The sequence below is a fragment of the Scyliorhinus torazame genome, chromosome 4 (assembly GCF_047496885.1).
Source record: "Scyliorhinus torazame isolate Kashiwa2021f chromosome 4, sScyTor2.1, whole genome shotgun sequence".
In the NCBI taxonomy this organism is placed as follows: domain Eukaryota; kingdom Metazoa; phylum Chordata; class Chondrichthyes; order Carcharhiniformes; family Scyliorhinidae; genus Scyliorhinus; species Scyliorhinus torazame.
Genome location: NC_092710.1, coordinates 148,548,426 through 148,570,368, shown reverse-complemented (window position 1 = coordinate 148,570,368; position 21,943 = coordinate 148,548,426). Strand labels below are relative to the sequence as shown.

The 21,943-nt window shown below is 43.3% G+C and overlaps 1 protein-coding gene across 4 annotated transcripts in view; it reads left to right on the top strand.

Moving 5' to 3' along the window:
* The window catches only part of LOC140410523 (kinase D-interacting substrate of 220 kDa-like), a 267,277-nt gene that overhangs the window by 157,758 nt on the left and 87,576 nt on the right, over positions 1 to 21,943 (top strand). For all 4 annotated transcript variants that reach the window (XM_072498731.1, XM_072498730.1, XM_072498728.1 and 1 more), the window contains exons 13-16: positions 10,495 to 10,659; positions 13,905 to 14,084; positions 16,193 to 16,358; positions 18,663 to 18,814. In XM_072498731.1, coding sequence (XP_072354832.1) covers positions 10,495 to 10,659; positions 13,905 to 14,084; positions 16,193 to 16,358; positions 18,663 to 18,814 — 663 coding nt within the window. The remainder of the gene's footprint in view (positions 1 to 10,494; positions 10,660 to 13,904; positions 14,085 to 16,192; positions 16,359 to 18,662; positions 18,815 to 21,943) is intronic.

The window sequence follows — 21,943 nt, the reverse complement described above, 5'->3', positions numbered from 1 at the left end:
TGTGAGAAAAGATATGTAAACCAGGGAGGAATAGTCCAGTCGTTTTGTGATCAATTAATAAAGACCATACGACAGGAAGGATTATAAATACAGTACAACAGTACACTTAACTACACAGATGGCTGTACAGAGTAGTACATGAAGTTACTGCTTTGTTCCTAACTACCTGCGTTTTCTGACTTCTGAGACGCCCCTTGTTCTCAAACAACATTCATATTATGTAACTCTTGTGATCTAAATCCAGCAGATAATCACCACGCACAGGTTATTTGTCCACGTTTGGGAAAACCGGCTTCAGTTTCAGTGAAGGTGTAATCTTCTCAGTTTGAGTTTTGGATTTTAACTGGCTGCCCCTTTAGAACAAAAAACAATACAGCACAGGAACAGGCCCTTCGGCCCTCCCAAGTCTGCGCCGATCTCGTGTCCTATCTAAACCAATCGTCTGTATCGTTCTATACCCCGTCTGTTCATGTGCCAATCCAGATAAGTCTTAAAGGTCGCTAACGTATCTGCCTCAACCACCTCACTTTGGCAGTGCATTTCAGGCCACCACCACCCTCTGTGTAAAAAAAAAAAAAAAAAACCTTTCCCCCTCACCTTGAACTTGTGCCCCATTGTAATTGTCATTTCCACCTAGGAAAAAGCCTCCAACTGTTCACCCTATCTATACCCCTAATAATTTTATAAACTTCTATCAGGTCACCCCTCGGCCTCCGTCTCTCTAAGGAGAACAATCCCAGTTTATTCAATCTCTCCTCATAGCTAATGCCCTCCATACCAGGCAACATCCTGGTAAATCTTTTCTGTACTCTCCAAAACCTCCACGTCCTTCTGGTAGTGCAGTGACCAGAATTGGACACAGTACACACCGCCTGCTGTCTGGGGAAAGTGGGCAGCATAATCAAAGACCATTCCCACTTGGCTTACTCACTCTTCCAACTTCTTCCATCGGGCAGGAGATAAAAAAGTCTGAGAACACGCTCTAACAGACTCAAAAACATCTTCTTCCTCGCTGTTACCAGACTCCTAAACGACCCTCTTATGGACTGACCTCATTAACACTACACCCTTGTATGCTTCACCTGATGCCGGTGTTATGTAGTACCTTGTGTTGCCCTATTATGTATTTTCTTTTATTTCATTTTCTTTTCATGTACTTAATGATCTGTTGAGCTGCTCGCAGAAAAATATTTTTCACTGTACCTCGGTACACGTGACAATAAACAAAATCCAATCCAGTATTCCAAATGTGGCCTAACCAACGTTCAACGTTCTATATAATTGTATCATAATTTTCAAAGCTTTTATACTCTAGACACCCCATCCTATGAAGGAAAGCATGCCATATGCTTTCTTTACCACCATTTCCACCTGTGCTGCCACTTTTGAGGATCTCTCTGTGTCTCTATGCTTCTGATGGTTCTGCCATTTATTTTATAGCTCCCACCTGAATTGGATCTACCAAAATGCATCACCTCGCATTTGCCCGGGTTAAATTCCATCTGCCATTTCTCTGCCCAATTTTGCCACCTATCTATATTCTGTTGTATTCTCTGACAATCTTCATCACTATCTGCAACTCCTGCAATCTTAATATCATCCGTAAACTTGCTAATCAGACGCGCTACATTTTTTCTAAGTCCTTTATATATATTCCAACTTGTTTTCACGAGAGACCGTTTTCTACACCTGGGTGTGGCTGTGATAATGGCTGCTTCTACTGAACCCCTTTCTCCAGTTATCGTGCTATGGGTATATCATTCTTTCCCTTTGATGTTACTCACGCTGTGGACCTGACTGTTTTGCATATCAGTACCAATTCCCTTATCTCTCCACTTTGAAGTTGCCTCTTCTATACCCCATTATTTTTCCCCATGTCACATAGGTAAACACTTGCTGTTCTCATTGGTATGCTAATTCACGTATCAAAAGCATCCTTCAAACAACTTCCCTTATTTCCCCATTTTATTTTAGCCTCATTTCATTTTTTAAAATCTTAATATTCCCCAATTCTTAACACTTGAAGGAGTTGTCAACGTAGAATGACTGACGACTATCTCCGCCAACACAATCCTATTTCTGATTTTTGTAATCATTTGCTGCTCAATAACACTACCCCATTTGTTTCTCTCGGCTGCTGATTGTTTCAACCCAACCCAAGTCAAATCTCCACGAACCATAGATGGGGTGAGCAATGTCCATCTTGTTAAGCAATGTCCATCTTGTTAAAACTATGTTTTAGTTTTATTTAATTATGGTTCTAAAGTTTAATTGGAACAAGGTTAGTTTTAAAAATCCACTGTCTGTTGGTTAGTATTAAGTGGCAGAGATTCCACAACAAAGAGACTGGATAAATTTCAATTCTATAATTCACAGAAGCCACCCAATTTGATTCTAAGTAATCTTGGTTTAATTGCCATAAAATGTGATAATCATTGTGAAGAAAGATTAAAGTTCATTAAATTGTCAGCGATACTTAATACAATTGTTTCTGTCTGAAATAAATAGAAGATTTAAAATACTATATAACTGGCAACTTGAAATTGATGTTAATAGAAATAGATACTGCTTATTGCATTTTAGATGGTATAAGCAGCTGCCCATTTTACAGAGGGGCATTTTAAGGACAAGCGACACTTCAAATCTGAGAATTTGACACGCTCGTATTTGAATATTATCTGATGGAAATGGAATCCAGGGTTTTTAGTTTCAGATATATTTCCCCATGCACCTTTCAGTATTTCACCTAAATGACCATTATTCATCTGAGTTTTGTCACTAAGTGGCAATAGGCTAAGACACAAGTCAAATCTCAATGTTATCTTGATATTTGCACATGAACACTTCCAGCAAGAGTTACGGAATACTGGGGAGTGAGATTCTTCACTGATTTCCTCCCACCCGTCCCCACCCCCACGCAGCCCCAAATCTCTAGCTTGGTGATGATACAATTGATGGTGGGCTTGCTGATACCTCACCAGAGATCAACCATCTTATTTTGGATTTAACCTAGGGCTTTCCTCATCTGTATACCCTAACTACTTATTGGATATAAACTCTTGAGGTAGTGTAACAGCAGTTGTCTAATTCTGGTGCTGAATTGGGTGTATTATAATAGTTATTCTGTAGTTGATTCTATGAGGATGGGTTAAAACAAAAATTGAATTCTGTTGGGTTATACCTCCTTGGACATCTACAGGACCCATAATCTGAGAAGTAGGGCAGGTTTGATCATTGTTTGAAAAAAGGAACTACAGGACAATTAACTAGTGTAGAGTCTAGGAAGCAATTGAAATTTCTTCACTTTCTTTACAGATGGACAATGAGGTGATCTAAAAAGTACTTGATGAATACAATAGGAAATAATATGTTGCACTCCCAAAAGTCACATGGTAGCAATTTTAACAATCACGTTTAAAAAAAAAAAAAAAAATCTTTTTACTGGTATTTCTCATTTATAAACCGTTGTATATCTACATTTCATTTTTCTTGCCTGCACTAATTTACTTTATTGTACAGAGAGGTTGATTTTTGTCCTTCGTTTAACTATGTACATTTTGCTGCCCTCTGGATTGGTCTATATAGTTCCTCCCCTCCCCTCCTGTTGTCCCATCCTCTCTCTCTCTTCTCTCCTTCCCCCCCCAGCTTCAGCTGTGTTTTTCTTTTATTTTCTGGGAATAGGGGGTGGCCCCCACCCCCTCTTGTGGTTTCCCAACCTTCCGGATTGCGCAGTCCTTTGGTTCCTCATCTATCTTGGAATTTTATTCTCACCTTACTCCTCACTGTTTGCCTCGAACAGCTTTTGAAACAGGCCGACAAACTGCCCCCAAGTATCCAGGAAACCTTCCTCTGACCCTCGGAAGGCGTACTTAATCTTCTCCAGGTGGAGAAATTCCGAGAGGTCAGCGAGCCAGTCTGCAGCTTTGGGTGGTGCTGCCGATCGCCAGCCAAGCAGGATTCTCCGGCATGTGATTAGGGAAGCGAAAGCAAGGGTGTTGGCCCCCTTCCCCATGTGTAGCTTTGGCTGCTCCGATACCCCAAAGATTGCCACTAATGGGCATGGCTTCACCCGTACCCCCACAACCTTGGACATTGCCTCGGAGAAGGCTGTCCAGAAACCAGCAAGTTTGGGACAAGCCCAAAACATGTGGGTATGGTTGGCCGGGCCCCTCTGGCACTGCTCACATTTGTCCTCCACCTCCGGGAAGAACCTCCTCATTAGGGTTCTGGTCAGGTGCGCTCTGTGCACCAGTTTGAGCTGCATTAGGCTTAGCCTTGCGCAGGAGGAGGTGGAGTTCGCTCACTGCTTCGCTCCAGAGTCCCCACCCTACCCATGTCCCCAGTTCGTCCTCCCATTTATGTCTGGTCTCGTCCAGTGGTGTTTTGAGCTGTGACCAGTAGCTGTCCGTATATTTTCCCACATAGCCCCCCCCCCCTTCTTGCTGCCTGTGCCTATCAGGTTCTCTGGTAGTGTGGTTTCTGGGGCCCCCCGTGGGGTACCCTACTGTCTTTGTGGATGAAGTGCTTTATTTGGAGGTGTCTCATTTCCTGTCCTTTTGCTAGTTTCCACTTCCTTGTCAGTTCGTCCAGTGTCGCCAGTATGCTCCCCATGTAGAAGTTCCCAACTGTCAGTGTGCCCCCGTCCCGCCTCCATCTTTTGAAGGTAGTATCTAGCATGGCTGGGGGGAATCTGTGATTGCCGCAGAGGGGGAGCCATGGAGGATGTTTTAGTTATCCTGAAGTGTTGTCTCAACTGGGTCCACGTCCACGATCTCAGCGTGGCAGCGACCACTGTGCTCGTTGTGTATCTTGCTGATGAGGTTGGGGTTGCTGCTGTGGCCAGGGCCCGGAGGGTCGTTCCTTTACAGCATGCCTCCTCCATTTGTATATAATCTGTGTTGGGTTCTTGTACTCATCCCCTCACTCTGCCGTTGCTGCCCAGTGGTAGTATTGTAGGTTTGGTAAGGCCAAGCCCCCTTTGATTTTCCTTCTTTGCAGTTTGGGAATTCTTAGGTTCTTATCCCCCACACACACGCCATGATTAGACTGTCTACATTTTGGAATACGGCCATGGGGATGAAGATTGGTATGGATCGAAACAGGAAGAGGAACCTTGGTATTACGTTCATCTTGATCATCTGCACTCTCTCCGCCAGGGAGAGTGGGAGTGAGCCCCACCGTTGAAAGTCTTTTCTTATTTCCTCCACCAGGCTGGCCAGGTTCCACTTGTGGATTGGTATCCAGTCTCTGGCTATCTGGATCCGCAGGTAGCGGAATCTGTTCTGAGCTGTTTTAAACGGGAGCCCCTCCAGCACTGTCCCTCCCCCTTTTGAGTTCACTGGGAATGCCTCGCTTTTGCCCAGGTTAAGTTTGTAGCCTGAGAAGGTTCCAAACTCTTTCAGTATTTGCAGTACTGCCTTCAGTCCCTCCTGTGGCTTCGAGACTTAGAGCAGCAGGTCACATGCATAGAGTGAAAATATGTGCTCTCTGTCCCCTCTCCGGATTCCCTTCCAGCTTTTCGAGTCTCGCAGGGTTATAGCCAGTGGTCCATTCGCTAGCGCGAACAAGAGGTGGGAACAGGGCGCAACCCTGTCCCCAGTCTTGTTCCTCTCTGTAGCTGGAAGTATTCAGAGCTGGTGGTGGTAGTTCAGCCACTCACTTTGGGAGCGTTATACAGGAGTCTCACTCGGGCAGTGAACCCCGCTCCTAGCCCAAACCGTTCCAGTACCTCGAGGAGGTATTTCCATTCGACTCTGTCAAAGGCCTTTTCTGCGTCCAGGGAGACGATACTTTTGGTGCTCTCCCATGGGGGGTAGTGTCATTATTACATTCAGCAACCGCCTGATGTTCGCTGTGAGCTGCCTACCCTTGACAAAGCCCGTTTGGACCTCTGCGACTACCTCTGGTACACAGCCCTCCAGCCTTTTGGCCAGGACCTTGTGCGAGTATTTTTGCATCCACGTTCAGCAGTGAAATGGGTCTGTATGATCCACATTCCGTCAGGTCATTATCTCTTTTGGGTATCAGTGAAATTGTGGCCTGCGCCAGCATGGGGGGGGCAGAGTGCCCCTTGCCAGTGAGTCTGCGAACATGTCACTTAGGTGTGGGGCCAGGACTGGTGCAAATGTTTTGGAGAAGTCTGCTGGGAACCGTCGGGTCCCGGTGCCTTCCCCGCCTGCATGAAGCTGATGCTCTCCATTATTTCTCCCAGGTCTATTGGTGCTTCCAGCTCCCCCCGTCTGTCTTCCCCCACCACTGGTAGTTCCAGACCACCTAGGAACTGTTGCATCCCCGCACGCCCATTGGCGGGGGCTTGGAGGTGTACAGTCCCTGGTAGAAGGTCTCAATGCCCGATTGACCTTCTTGGGTTATGTTACCAGTTTGTTTCTGCTGTCTTTTACCTGCGCTATTTCCCTCGTGGCTGCCTGCTTTCTCAGCTGGTGAGCCAATAGTCGGCCAGCCTTGTCTCCGTATTCGTAGAAGGTCCCCCGTGTCTGGTGGAGTTGGTGCACTGCTTTCCTGGTGGATAGCAGGTTAAAGTCCATTTGCAGTTTTTTCCTCTCCGCCAGCAGCTCGCCGGTCGGGGCCTCGGAGTATTTTCTGTCGACTTCCAGAATGGAGTCCACCTGGCCTATCTCTTTCCCTTTCTCTGCTTGCCTTGTAGGCTATGATCTCTCCTCTAATCACGGCCTTCAGTGCCTCCCAGAATGTGGAGGGTGAGACCTCCCGTTTTGGTTGTTACTATGGCCCACAATGTTTTTTGGCAGAAGGCCTTGTCGGCCAGGAGGTCCGTGTCCAGCCTCCACGTGGGGCCTGCCTCCAACCTCGCATCCATATAGTGTGGAGCATGGCCGGAGATGGCGATCGCGGAGTATTCTGTTCCCGTGATCCCTGGAAGCACTGATTTCCCCACTGCAAAGAAGTTGATACATGTGTACACCTTGTGTACTTGTGAAAAGTATGAGAATTCCTTTTCTCCCGGGTACAGCTTTGGGTGGTGCTGCCGATCGCCAGCCGAGCAGGCTTCTCCGGTGTGTGATTAGGGAAGCGATAGCAAGGGTGTTAGCCCCCTTCCCCATGTGTAGCTTTGGCTGCTCCGATACCCCAAAGATTGCCACAAATGGGCATGGCTTCACCCTTACCCCCACAACCTTGGACATTGCCTCGGAGAAGGCTGTCCAGAAACCAGCAAGTTTGGGACAAGCCCAAAACATGTGGGTGTGGTTGGCCTGGCCCGCTCCCAGGCCTCCCACTTTAAAGGTGTCCAGGTTGACACCACTTCCCCACTCTCTTGTTTGTTGCGGGGGAGCCCAAATGGACAAGTTTGTTCCCTTGGCGGCGCAAGTTCTGCGCAAGGAACGGGACGATACTGTTGTGTCCCCCCCCCCCCCCCCCCCCCCAAGGCGCTCCTCCACACACGACCGTTCCCTTCCCCCGCCGGAAGCCGAATCCAATTTTAACAATCATGCTGTTTTCCACGAGCAACAGAGCTTCGTGAACAGGAAAGTCAGCCTCTTTTTGAGGTGCAGTGAGAGGAGAACTACATAGAATATTTCACACTAAATAACTTATGTGGGATTCTTTAAGTAATTCTAAAGTATGTTAATTTTCTTCCAGAGGTCAGTTAGAACCTTGCACCATTTAATTGAAAACTTGGGATCTGTTAAGTTAAAGAAAATTGGCCAAATTTGCAATATTAGAGTTCAGAATTTGGAGCCAAGCTAACAATCATAGGCATTCTCTTATGGAATAAGACCTGCCCTCGCGTCTATTACTCTATGACATTACTTAAAAAGAAATCATGCTTAATAGATGCCACTTATAACCTAAACAACAAGAAATTATTTTCTGAGCAGTCTCTTATTTAATTATATTTCCATGGGATGACTTTTAGTACCTTTTCTCTGCTGGAGAATGGTATGTCTGGAATATCGATGTGTCATTCAGAAAATCAGGAGAAGGGTCTGTTTCGTAGACTCCTGTACCCTGTTTGTGACCCAGTATGTTTTTTTTACCACCTATATACCCCCACTCAAAAAAGAAATAGTAAGGGAAGGGAGGATTTACCTGAAGTCACAGCTCTCTCTTGTTCCCTATCTGAGATTTTCCTCAATACATGAAAAATACATCCATTGGCCTGATTAACAGCTTATGACCTTATGGGATAGGTTTTGAGTTTGCTACCAGACATAAAACCGTTGCAGGTTGGCCCTCTACATCATAACAGCATTTTGCCGATAAAGGCATCCAGGAGCTCTAGGAAAATAGATCACTGAGGGTTAATCAGAAAATGTTCCTGTGATTGAGGGCATCCTTGACTATGGGAAGATTTTCATGGTTCCGTGAGGTTAAATGCCATAGATCCAGGATATTGCTCCTAGAGGTCCTCGAGGCAGATTCCTTGGCTCAGCCAAGTTCAGCTGAATCATAAATTACCTCCTCTCCGTCATAAAGTTCAGGATTGGAATTATTTAATGATAATCGCTTATTGTCACAAGTAGGCTTCAATGAAGATACCGTGAAAAGCCCCTGGTCCCCACATTCCGGCACCTGTTCGTGGAGGCCGGTACGGGAATTGAACCCGCGCTGCTGGCCTTGGTTCTGCATTACAAGCCAGCTGTTTATCCCACTGTGCTAAACCAGCCCCTGGCATGAGGGATAGGCATATGCAGCTTTAAAGTGTAATTCGCATTCTGAGAACAATTGTGCTTGAACTTTGGAATTGACTTAATTTTGTGTTAACAGTCCAGTAATTCCATGGAAAGATTGTCGCCAAATAGCAATATTGTAGCACAGTGGTTAGCACAGTTGCTTCCAGCTCCAGGGTCCCAGGTTTGCTTCCAGCTTGGGTCACTGTGCGGAATCTGCACGTTCTCCCCGTATCTGCATGGGTTTCCTCGTGTGCTCCGGTTTCCTCCCACAGCCCAAAGATGTGCAGGTTAGGTGGATTGGCCATGCTAAATTGCCCTTAGTATCCAAAAAGGTTGGGTGGGTTACTGGGTTATGGGGATAGGATGGAGGTGTGGGCTTGGGTAGGGTGCTCTTTCCAAGGGCTGGTGCAGACTTAATGGGCTGAATGGCCTCCTGCACTGTAAATTCTATGAAAGGAAGTTTATTTCTTGTGGCACTGAAGCTTCTTCCATAGACTTCTCGCAGACATCAAAAATGTTAATCTTGTTCCTGGACTGGTTGTCAAAATCATTACCTTGGATGCAATGCTCTTTTGATTTAATTTCCCGTAACAGTCTCCCCGAACAGGTGCCGGAATGTGGCGACTAGGGGCTTTTCACAGTAACTTTATTTGAAGCTTACTTGTGACAATAAGCTATTTTCATTTCATTTCATTTTTCATTTCATTTCATTTCATTTTCATTCATTTAATCAAGGCACAGCCAGGTCTTTCTGCCGTTGCTAATCAATTTTTATTCTGTAATTCTAGCTTTGCTTTAAAGTTGCAATAGGTCTTATTTAAAGTTACATTCATTGAGATTTTCTGTGGAGCCCCAACATTAAAGATTGCATATATTCAGACAAACTACAATAACACTGTAAGCTGCAACACAATGAAGCATCATGTTACGATATATTTCTTCCCTTTCTGGAAATTTCCTATGTTAAGTAGATAAGTTTGTAAGTAAGTAAAGTTGTTGTTGTCCCAGATGACCATGGGCTGCTTTCCGCTTTTGAGTGGGGCGAGCTGACTGGTGGTGTTTTAACCTGAGGATCACCACACGTCAAGTGAGGGACAAGGTTGAGTAGGCGGGCCTTCGTGAATAACCTCAGCTGGTACGGGAACTGAACCCACACTGTTGGCCTTGCTCTGCATAACAAACCATTTGTCCAGCCAACTGAGCTAAACACCCCCCCCCCCCCCCCCCCCCCCCCCATAAATTTTCATTCCCTGACTGAGAATAGACTGGCTGCGGCAGTGAAAGTGTCGACTCCTAACCACGTGGCCACCAGGGGATCTTAAGTTTGTACTGGAGTCAGAAAAGGATAAAAAACATTTGAATAGGTTCAGGAAGCTAATAATCTATGCCATCCTCTGTTGTGAACTCATAGCTCAACTTTGATTTCTCCTTTTTCTGCCTGTTATCTTGTTTTTATAACTAGCTCCTTCCCCTCCATCTGTTTCTGGTCGTCAAAAGTCATCAGACTGACTTCTCTCTAGTACTCTTATTTGTCTTTGCCAGTTGGTAGGTATGAATTTATTTTTCAAATTGTTCTGGTCAAAAAATTTCAAGTGATATTGAAGTGAAATGCTGCTGATGTTGGAAACCAGGAAAAATATATCAGAATGATGGCAATGCTCAACACGTCTGGTAGCATCTGGAGAGGGAAACAGTTAGCATTTCAGGCTAGTTGAAATAACCATTCTTTCCACAGATGCTACCAGGCTTGTTGCATGTTTAATGTATTTTCTGTTCAATTTCATTTGATATTACCTGTCCTAAAATTAAAAAGTAACTCTTTAAAAAAAAAAAAAAATCACAGGACATCTCTCGCCTTCGGAAATGGATGGAGATATGCTTGGCTATGACTTGTACAGCAGTGCACTGGCAGATATCCTGAGTGAGCCAACTATGCAGCCTCCTATTTGTGTTGGGCTTTACGCACAGTGGGGAAGTGGAAAATCATTTCTTCTGAAAAAACTTGAAGGTAAAACATAGCGCGTTTGCGGAATTGATACTGTATTGTTCAGTGATGCATAGAGTCTTATATATTGAAGTTGAATAAATAAATTGGAGAGTTTGTCATCCATTGGATTAAAATTGAAGCAGTCAGGGCAGCATGGTGACGCAGTGGTTAGCATTGCTGCCTCATGGCGCCGAGGTTTCATGTTCGATCCCGGCTCTGGTTCATTGTCCGTATGGAGTTTGCACATTCTCCCCGTGTTTGCGTGGGTTTCGCCCCCACAAGATATGCAGGGTAGGTGGATTGGCCATGCTAAATTGCCCCTCAATTGGAAAAAATGAATTGAGTACTCTAAATTTATAAAAATAAAAATAATGTTTTTAAAATTGCAACAATCCCGTTGTAGATATTTGCGCTCCAGCATCTATATATTGGTTGGGTAATCTTCCTTCAATTGTTTTTTTCTTCTGTGTGAATGTGACTTGCAGCTCCATTATTCTGTGTTATTCCACAAATGCTTGGCCTAAAAATATTCCCAATTTTATTATCACTAGCATGGTCAGCTACAAATATTGTGAAATATAACTTAATTCTGGAAAAGATTTCCTTAAGTTAGACTGTGCCAGCACATAGGAACCACCATTTTCTTGTTGTTTTTCATATTAAAGCAATTAGTTAAAATGGCATTTAAAATAAAGGGTGGGATTCTTCAGCCCAACCCACTGGCAGGATCTTCCAGTCCTGCAAAATTGACTCCTTGTGGCAGATTCCCCAGCAGACGAGCGCCGCAAAAGCTCTTAGACTTTGGCGAAACCAGAAGACCCTGTCGGCAGCCAATGCCATGCTGCATCTGCCAAAAATGGATACTTTGGCTAGGAAGCATGAAAATAAGAGCATGGTCCTGGGAATTTAGGAACAAGAGTAAACTATTCAGTTTACTATTCGCTTGGATGATGACTGATTAGCAACTCAACTCCTTTTACCTCCTTTGTTCCTTATCCCTTGATATCCTTATCTAATATAAATCCAGTGAGATAACTCGTGAAAATTTCTCTTGACCAACATCCAGAGCCAGCAGGTGGAAGAAAATTCCAGATTTCCACTGTGCTTCTTATGAAGACATGGCCTAGTATTGATTTTAAGATTATTTCCCCACCAGTGGAAATAGCTTCTTGGTATATATCTTAAGAAATTCCAGTATCATTTTGAAGATCTCTATTTGATCACTCAATCTTCTGAACTCAGTGGGATACTAGTTAACTTTATACATTCTATCCTTACAATTTAACCTTTTTAAGACCTGATATCATCCAAATGAATCTGCACCGTGCCCATTCGAGGTAGAGTTTAACTTTTCTGGCATTCACTCCCCAACTTCCTACATCCATGTCATTAATATATATGGTGAAAGTCTGATAGTCCATTCAGATCCTTGGGGAAACACCACTAAGCACATTCTGCCGATCAGAGTACATTCCCATTATCACTACTCTGTCTCCTATTGCCCAGTCATTTATCAGTCCATCGTCACAAGGTTACAATCCAATTTCCTGCATTTTGACTTTTGATAATTTCATCTGCCTTCTGGCAATCCATTTGGACAACACCCATAATTATCCCTCTATCCTGTGTGCAATTAAGTGTCTCAAAAAATTCAACAAGCTTAGTCAGGTGTGACCCATGCTGATTTGATCAGCTGATTGATCCCCATGCTTCGTTACTATGGTGTCTGATTGATAAATTTCAGCAATTCCTCCATAACTGATGATGAACTGAAAGGCGGTTGCCAGGTTTCTTCATTCCTCCTTTCTTAAATAATGGAGTGACAGTTACAGTTTTCCAATCCAAAAGTTCAATTACATGTGATTTACTCCTTCAGTACAGAGTAGTGATGAATGGATTAGACTTCCAGGGAATGCTGCTGTAGCAATTTCATCAAAAAATAGTTGTTTTTGGACATTGTAAAATGTAGACAAGTGTAAACAGGGGATTGAATCCTGTCTTGGATGTGATTATCGCATTGCTGCTGGAATTTTGATATCACCCAAGGAATATGGCATGAATATGTGAGATCAGGAAATAAGCTTAAGATATTCTTAGGAGATTAAATGGTTTGGATAGAGTACATGATTTGGATGGAACTGGTTTGATGAGGTGAATAATATTTAAAAATGATGGGAGATATTCCTCCTGTGAGCAAGTAATGAAAAAATGTCAGCAAAAGAGATGGTACAAATCCTTTGTGTCTAGATCACTGTTGCTGATATCTGCTGGAAATGGCACAATTTTGCAAGCTATTCGAATCATATTCAACAGATTATCTCAGTGAACTAATGAGAGTTTAATGTGAAAGTTCTGATTTTGACCATCAAGATCTCATTCCATCAGCACAAAATATTCACTTCATGTAGTTTGTTATTTTATTTTGTAATTGAGCTGTTAACGAAGAAGAAGCTACTTATTTACAGACTCCTTTTTGCACAATCAAGTGAGAATCAGCTAACTTGAAATTTGTTTGACTGGGATGAAATACTGCCCTGACTTTGTGGCAATACCAGGTATAGGATCTTTCTCCCTGCTGGCTGCTTTGGCAATGTCAGTTATTAGAAACACCCTGGACTGACTGTACTGAAAATAGAAGGTGCCATGACTTTAAACTGGACAATGATTAACGCCAGAACTATCAGTTTCAAAACCACAGTGGCACAGTGGTTAGTACTGCTGCCCCATAGCGCCAGGGACCTGGGTTGAATCCTGACTTCGGGTGATTGTGTGGAGTTTGCGCATTCTCCCCATGTCTATGTGGGTTTCCTCCGGGTGCTTGGTTTCTTTTCACAATCCAAAGATGTGCAGGTTAGGTGGATTGGCCATGCTAAATTGCCTCGTAGGGTGGTGGATTGGGCCTGGGTAGGGTGGTCTTTCGAAGGGTCGGTGCAGACTCGACAGGTCGAATGGCCTTCTTCTACACTGTAGGGATTCTATGATATTTGCCTTTCATGCAGAGAGGCAGCTAGAAAATTATAATACTCAGAATATTAAAGTTTAGTATTTGCTTTAAGGATATTGGAAGAATAATCAGAAATATGTTTGAATGAGAGCCTTTCTTGGATTTAGATTTTTGAGCTGGTTTGTTTTCAACCATAGACGTATGGAATGAGGCATAAATACTTGTGTGGATAGAGAAGGGGCCTAAAATCTAATTCTGATACAGTGAATAATTTTACAAATTTCCTGTAGTGCGAACTAATGTTTCACTCTTTTATTCTTAGATGAAATGAAGACATTTGCTGGTCAGCAGGTGGAACCTCTCTTCCAGTTTTCTTGGCTGGTGGTCTTTATTACACTCTTGATTTGTGGAGGAATAGGAGTACTTCTCGGCTTTGCCGTTGATCTGAAGCTTGGCATCGCAATTGGACTGAGTTTACTGGCATTTATTTACATCTTTTTTGGTATGTGTAACATAACTTAAATGTGTAAAAACATATCTACCTATTAATGCTGTTGGTGATCAAATACCAATTGTATAGTCCTACTGAACTAAGCAGTTGGGAATGGAATTATTAATACATAGGAGCATGTATTTCACTACCCTTTTTTCAGCCTTGCCCTACAATTTACTTTCCGCTCCCCATTGACCCCAAACCCCTCCATGTCTAAAACCGTGTTTCAGCTACTGCTTCCTTTGCTCTCATACATAGCAAAAATAAATGTGGTAGCATTGACCTAATGTTCAAAGGAGTTGTGAATGAAGTTGCCTCTTTCAATGGTGCCAATGGTACAAGTGCTCAAGGGTGTGGTGAGGCACATTTACGCCATCTAATGTATGACTTGGTTAATAATATCAGAGATGGGACAGAGATATGGAATACAAAAGCAGGGGACTGGAACTGGCCACAGCTGGACTTTTGTGTACAGTTCTGGTCACCACATTACAAGAAGGACATAATTGCTTTGGGGAGAGTCCAGAGATTTACAAAAATGTTGCCATGGCTTGAATAATGCAGCAATGAGGAGAGATTAGATAGGCTAAGGCTGTTTTCTTTACAACAGAGGAGGTGAAGGAATTAATTGAGACGTACAGAATTGAGGGACCTAAACAGGGAAGACTTGTTTCCCCTAGTGGAGAAGTCAGTTACCAGGGGCATAAATGTATGGTGATTAGTAGAAGGATTAGTGGGGACGTAAGGAAAATCTTTTTCACCCAGAGGGCGGTGGGTGTCTGCAATTCACTGCTTAATTTGGTGGTTGGGGCTGAAACACACAACCTTAAAATTCAAACTATATTGTTGAAGGATGATATCAAAAGGTTAGTAGAAATCTGAAGTCAGCTCTTCCTGAAAAAGCTGCCGTGCTAGGTAAGTTGGACACTTCAGAGCTGAGTTTTTTTAATTAGATAGGGATTATCTTTTATGAGATGTGTGATGGGATTCTCCGCCAGCAGGATTCTCTGTTTTGCCGGCAGCCCGGGGATTTCCCGACAGCATGGGGCTGCCCCACAATGGGAAATCCCATTGACCGGCTGACGTGATGGAAAATCACGCCGGCGGGGTGAGGCAGAAATGTGGCGGACCAGAGCATCCTGCCCGTGATCTTTATCCTGAGAGAATCTGATCAAGCTCTTGCATGAAGGAATTAATTTAAACGGTGTGCATTGTGAAATTTGGGAGCCTGTTCCAGATCCAATATTGTCTGGGGAAAGACCACCTTCTCACATTCAAGTTAGGTCTGGCCTGTTATACAGCTTATAATTGTGACTGAGGGCTAACTTATTTAATTGGATCACATTGTCAACCCAAACACAATCTATTCCTTCATCTGACAACATTGATCAGAACACTGCTAAGTCTACACCTCTCTAAATTGTAGAATTCCAGTTCCCAACCCTTTCTGCCAGCCTGGGAATCAGTTTTTGTGCCCCTCCCATGCCCCTTTCCTACGGTCTCTGTATCACTCACCATGTAAGGAAAGCAAAACTGAACACACTATTCTAACTGATCCTTATTTAAGATCTTGTACAACGACAAAATTATATGCTTTGTCTTTATGGTCCAATAGATTGTCAATCTACCTGTTTCATGGCTCTTTTTGAAAACTTGTTTTTTTTTAAAAGCCAGGCAGCTACATATTTAATTACTAAAATAACAGAATAAACATCTGAGAAAAAAGGTCTGCCTTTGTGGCTGGCTTATCTTTAGGGTTCTCATTTTCACCTTTTAAATGCTATGCTCTCAAATGGAGATCTTGTACGAGTCCACACAATTACTGTATTTTTCAGAAATACCTTGCGAGCAAATAAACTTGCATTCCAAATGGTGCCTTGAGTGCTGTCTGAGAATAGGAAGGGTTATGTGATAACATTTTGTCATAATTGTTACTAAATGTATTAAAAGCTTGTTTATTCCTCTGTGTAATTATCCTAGTAAATATCCAACTGTTCCAACCAGTGTTTGGATGATGCTCCTTACAAGAGCAAATATCACCTGTCTGTTAGTTATCAGAACTCTAGCATGGTTTGTCATATTGAAGTACAGTAAATTTTTATTTTTAATTTTCAAAGCAATAATTTACTTCGGTGGTCGACAAGAGGGAGAAAATTGGAATTGGGCCTGGGTATTGAGTACTAAGCTTGCTCGGCAAATTAGTTACCTGGAACTGTTGCTTAAACTGTTGTTTGTAAACCCACCTGAACTACCAGAACAGACTTCCAGAGCCTTGCCCGTCAGGTAAAAGTCAATTTTCAAAGTCATTTGGTAATGCTTTCTATCCTTTCTCACACCTGATTTTTTTCCCATAACTTTTTTTAAAATGCATGCTTCCTTTGCTTATTACACTCCACATTCCATTATTCAGTTTGAAGAAAAATCAAGCAACCAAGGTAATTTAAAATAAAATTGGAAATGCTCAGCTAGTCAAGTTTGTTCTTCAGAGCTGAAAATTGTTCAAGTTTCCTGAATGTTTTGGCAGCATTATGCATACGTTCACATTGATATATTTTCATCAGTCCAAAACTTAACATTGTCTTAAAAGCTGAAATGATCTGTAGCAGTTCACGCTGTTTATTCCTATATATAATTATCCTAGTAAATGTCCAACTGCTCCAACCAGTGTTTGAATGATGCTCCTTACAAGAGCAAAAATCATCTGTCAGTGTTAGTTATCATAACTGTAGCATGGTTTGTCATATTGAAGTACAGTAAATTTAATCTGCTTCTAGAGTGCCAGTTAAGGGAGGGTTTCTTTTTTGTTTTCTCACTGCACTCTACTACCATAGGAGCATAAGTTACTTTTCTCTACACTGTACCGAGCATTACTTGATTCCCATGTTCAGTCAATAGGAATACCAGAACACCTGGTATGTTAGGTCCCCACCACAATTATGTGACTCTGGGTTTTCCTGTACTCCGCAGTGGTGTTTAATTGGAGTAAAAAGGCAACTTCCTCACATCCTACCTCACTTTCCTCAGCTTTTGGTCCTACTCCTCTCACTTTCCCAACCTCACCACTGCCCTTATTGTTCCCCCAGTGGTTAGTTCAAGATGCAAAAGGTGAGCCTGTGATGGAAGGATCCCAGACCATGCTAATGAGTGTGTGTCAGCAGGCGGGTCCCTGCGCTCATCCAATATTTTGCATGTGTGCTTCCAGCAGGATTGTAATTTGGATTTGGGTCCAGGTCATTTTCTCCACCCTAAAGGCAATTGATCCTGAGACCTCCATGACTTGTGCATTGCTTCGATACTTGTGCATTAATCCCACTGAGTTTCTTATGCTGCATACCTGGGGACAAAGTCCCAAAGGAACTAATAGTTCTTGAACTTTGAAGAAACACCCATTCCTTGTGGTGCTGTGCTATTTGCCTGGATATCTTTCCAGGACAAGAGTACAGATGTTGGAAATCTTGGGACTTTTTCAGTTGATGCTCAGCCATTAACTTTCTGCAAATGATAACAATGAACTCATAAAGGTTTTTGGAATTTGTCACGTGGCCCTGCATCATTGGTTCAATTTACAGGAGTTTCTAAGTCCATTCTCTTTTTATGGTCAGACTCTCAGTGATCCCTAAAGAAACTCAATTTATTTGCAGAGTCCCCAGTAATAAAACAGCAACAGGAAAGTGTAGTTCTCGAGTAGCTATATAATCAGATTCACTGGGCACATTTATCCACTGTCATGGAATTCAAATAGTTAACTTGTTAGGGTAGGGAAGTTATTTCTGCTGGTGAATGATATAAAATTTGAAATTATTTTGTACATGCACTACTGATGCTTTAATGCTTTGAGAAAGCCATGCTATCGAGTGAGTTACCAAATTTCCAATAAGCAAGGTAGATATGATGTTTTATGCTTTCTTGTGAGGAAAAGTCTCCTTTGGACAGTAGATTGAAGAAAACTTGTAGTCTTCACATCAAGGACATGCATTTTTAGGACATTCTATTTATTTCCCTGAGAATATGCCTATTTTGGCCTTTCAAAGAAGATCTTAACATTAGGTAATAGTTAAGTTATTCCTATCTTTTGGCTTTTCTGTGCCATGTACTTGAAAGCTACATGAAGGATAAATTACTGAAGAAAAAAAATCATGCTACTGGTGTGGCCTTCTTTCATTCCTTGAATATAATTTTCCCTTTACAGTCATAAAAATATGTTAAATTATCTTATAGATCCAGTGAATCGCTTTATTTCATCGCCCTTGTCGCATTGTTTTAAATTATTTTCAAACATTGGACATTATTTAATTTTGTTGGCTTTGTCTATCTTCTACCTGAACATAGCCTTATACTCAGTTTACTTTTACTGCAGGCATGCTCTTATTTTCCAAGATCACTTTCATAATCTTTTGAATTTCCACTTCACTTAGTGGTGCAACTTTTTTTACACCGTTTTTTTCATTCTGTTTTAAAATGAAGCATTTATTTTTGAAATAATTCAAATACACAATACTTTACTAACCTCTTATAAGTCAGCATTTCCTATTGGTACTTTAATGGATTTATTCACTTTCATTTTAACTTTATTTTTCTTTTTAAAAGATTTCTTTTCACAGACTACAACAGACTGTCCAGTGTTGGTGGAGAAACATCCATGGCTGAGATGATTGCAACTCTTTCTGATGCTTGTGAAAGAGAGTTTGGTTTCCTGGCAACAAGACTTTTTCGAGTCTTCAAAACTGAAAATACACAAGGTATGAATGATCCTGTTGTGAGAAGAGTTTTGTTTTTAAAGTGATGTAAACTTAATGAAATATCAAGATAATATATATTCAACCATTTTAAAAAGATTAAACATGATTTGATTTACAGTAAAATAAAGTTTTGGATCACTTGATCATGTAGAGTACGAACATTTTCCATAGCAAGGAGTAAACATCCAGGTCTAGAAATTAACTGGTACCTTGGGATGTGGATTAGTGGGCAGAGTACACATGCACATTTTGCACTGGAACGACGCTAACCTAATTACTTACTGGTGAAGGCAAAAACGGTCCTGTGGCTAAAATAGGCAACCACTATTTCAGCCCCCCTACACAAACTTGATCTATAAGGACATCAGAAATCAGAGGCCCCTTGAACCTGCTCTGCTATTTAAAAAAATCATAGCTGAACCCTGACCTCAATGCTACTTTGCTGCCCGCTCCTCATAACTCTTGATTCCCTCAGTCCAAAAATATGTAGGTCTCAGCCCTAAATATATTCAGTGACTGAACATCCACACCACTCTGGATACAGAATTCCAAAGATTCACAATCCTATGTTCAAGTGAAGAAATTTCACCTCAACTCAGCCTGAAATGACACTCTAGCTGGACGAAACAGCCCCTCAGCATCTACCATGTCAAAATCTTTCCAAATCTTATATTTCAATAAGATCAGACTAGGAAATATAGGCTTAGTCCACTCCAGTCTTCGGATCGGAGCCGGGATACAGGAGAGTGGAGCCAGGGAGATAAAAGAGCGTGCGAAAGAGCAAGTCTAAGAGCAAAGCCGGGAGGATAAAAGAGCTCTAGAAAGAACGAGACCGAGAGTGGAGTGCTAGCTTAGAGTTTGGAGCTCCGGAGGTGACATCAGGATTCAAATGTGACGTTGGGAAAATGGAAGTAGCTAATTGGGTGAGTGGACGTGAGGTTCGCCCTGTGCAGTGCTTCAGTCCAGAGTCCTCGCCCTATCACTATGCCTAGTTCCTCCTCCCATTTGATCCTTTGTTTCGCCCAGAGGGAACGTACCTCCTCCAACGGTCGCCCATATGATTTCGGCAATTCTAGATCGCCCCGTCCAGCAGTTCTTCTACTAACGAGAGTCCTGGTATCTGGGGGTACGTCGTTGTTTCCTTCCGGAAGAAGTTTTGACCTGACTGTATCTCAGGTCATTTTTTTTTAACTGGAACCTCTCCATGAGTTCCCCCTGGGTCGCTACTCTATCATCCGTGTATATGTCCTTAACTCAGAGTCGCCTCGCCCTGTCTCCACCTTTTGAAGGTGACATCCATTATTCTGGGAGTGAAACTGTGTTGTTGCAGATGGGGGCCATGGTGGACATTTCGGTTCGGCCAAATCATTTGGTACTACGTCTGGGGCATGGCTAATACCACTGGGCTCCTCAAGTATTTGGCTGGGAGTGGGTAGCTGTAGCTTGGAGGGACGTCCATTTGTGGATCCGTGTACAGTCGTGCGCTGTTTGAATCCCCGAGGAGCTCGTCTGGGCTTGCTTAAACGGCAATCCCCCCAGCTCTGTTTCCTCCTCCCCACCCTGCGCGGGTTTACAGGGAAGATTTTGCTCTTGCCCAGCATAAGTTTGTAACCTGAGAAGGCTCCGAACTCCTTCAGGAGTTCCATGCTGGTCCAGGAGTTCGACATGTAGAGGAGCCAGGTCATCCACATAGAGTGAAGCTCGATGCTCTCTGTCTCCCTTTTGGATATCTCGCCACCCCTTCGCCGCTCGGAGGGCAATCTCCAGTGACTCGGTTGCCAGACCAAACAGCAGCGGGGATAGCGGACATCCCTGCCTCGTGCCTCTGTGCAACCGGAGGTATGTAGAGCTGGTGGTGCTTGTCCGTACGCTCGCCATGGGAGAACTGATAGTAGTTTCACCCAGGAGGTGAACCCTGGCCCAAACCGTTCCAATACCTCTGGGGTACTTAAATTTGACTCTGCCGAAGGCCTTTTCGGTGTCTAGGGAGATGATCATTTCTGGTGTTCTTTCCCCGGTGTGGTCATTATCACATTCAGCAGGCGCCTGATGTTTGATGTTAGCTGCCTGACCTTGACCAAGCCTGCCTGGTCCTCCGTGTCTACCTCCTGGCACGCAGCTCTCCAGCCACCTCGCCAGGGCCTTCGCCAGGATCTTTGCCTCAGCATTTAGGAGTGAGATGGGTCTTTAGGACCCACATTCCGTCAGGTCTTTGTCCTTTTTGGGTATCAGCAATATTAAGGCTTGTACCAGTGTAGGTGGTAGGGTGCCCCTTACTAACGAGTCTGCAAACATCTGCAAGTGCTGGGCCAATGTTGGCGCAAATTTATTTTTTGATTTTAAGTAGCTTCCCGAAGGTTTAATTGAAAGGGGTATGTCATGGCAGCAGAGCTCAAAGCCATGGTGTGTTACTGGAGTTCTATGTGGGAAGCCGGGAACGTTTCCAATGCCCGGGACCAGAATGTGTGTAGGAAGTGTCCCGAGATGCAGCTCATGAAAGCCGCATTTTGGAGCTGGAGCGGCTGCTGGAGACACTGTAGAGCACCCGTGACGTGGAACGTATTGTGGATAGCACGTACAGAGAGGTTGACACACCGTAACCCAAGACTCACAGGCAGGTCGGGAATGGGTGACCACTAGGCAGGCAGTGCAGGAATCCTCTGTGGCCATACACCTGCAAAACAGATCTACCACTTTGAATGCTGTCAGGGAAATGGCCTCTTGGGGAAAGCAGCAACAGCCAAATTTGTTGTGTCACGGTTGGCTCTACTCCACAGGGAAGGAGTAGAAAGTTTGGGAATGCATTAGTTACAGAGGATTCAATTGAAAGTGGCAGGTAGGCATTTCTGTGGCTGCAAACAAGACTCCAGTATGGTATATTGTCTCCCTGGTGCTAGGGTCAAGGATTTCTCGCAGCAGCTGCAGGATATTCTGTGGGAGGATGGGGGGAAAGCCAGTGGTTGTGGTACACATTGGTACAAACGACATACAAAGATGAGGTCCAAAGGCAGAATATCAGGAGTTAAGTAAGTTGAAAAGTTGGACCTCCAAGATAGTGATCTCAGGATTAACCAGTGGCATATGTAGTCAGCAGAAATAGCAGGATCTATCAGATTAATACATGGATGA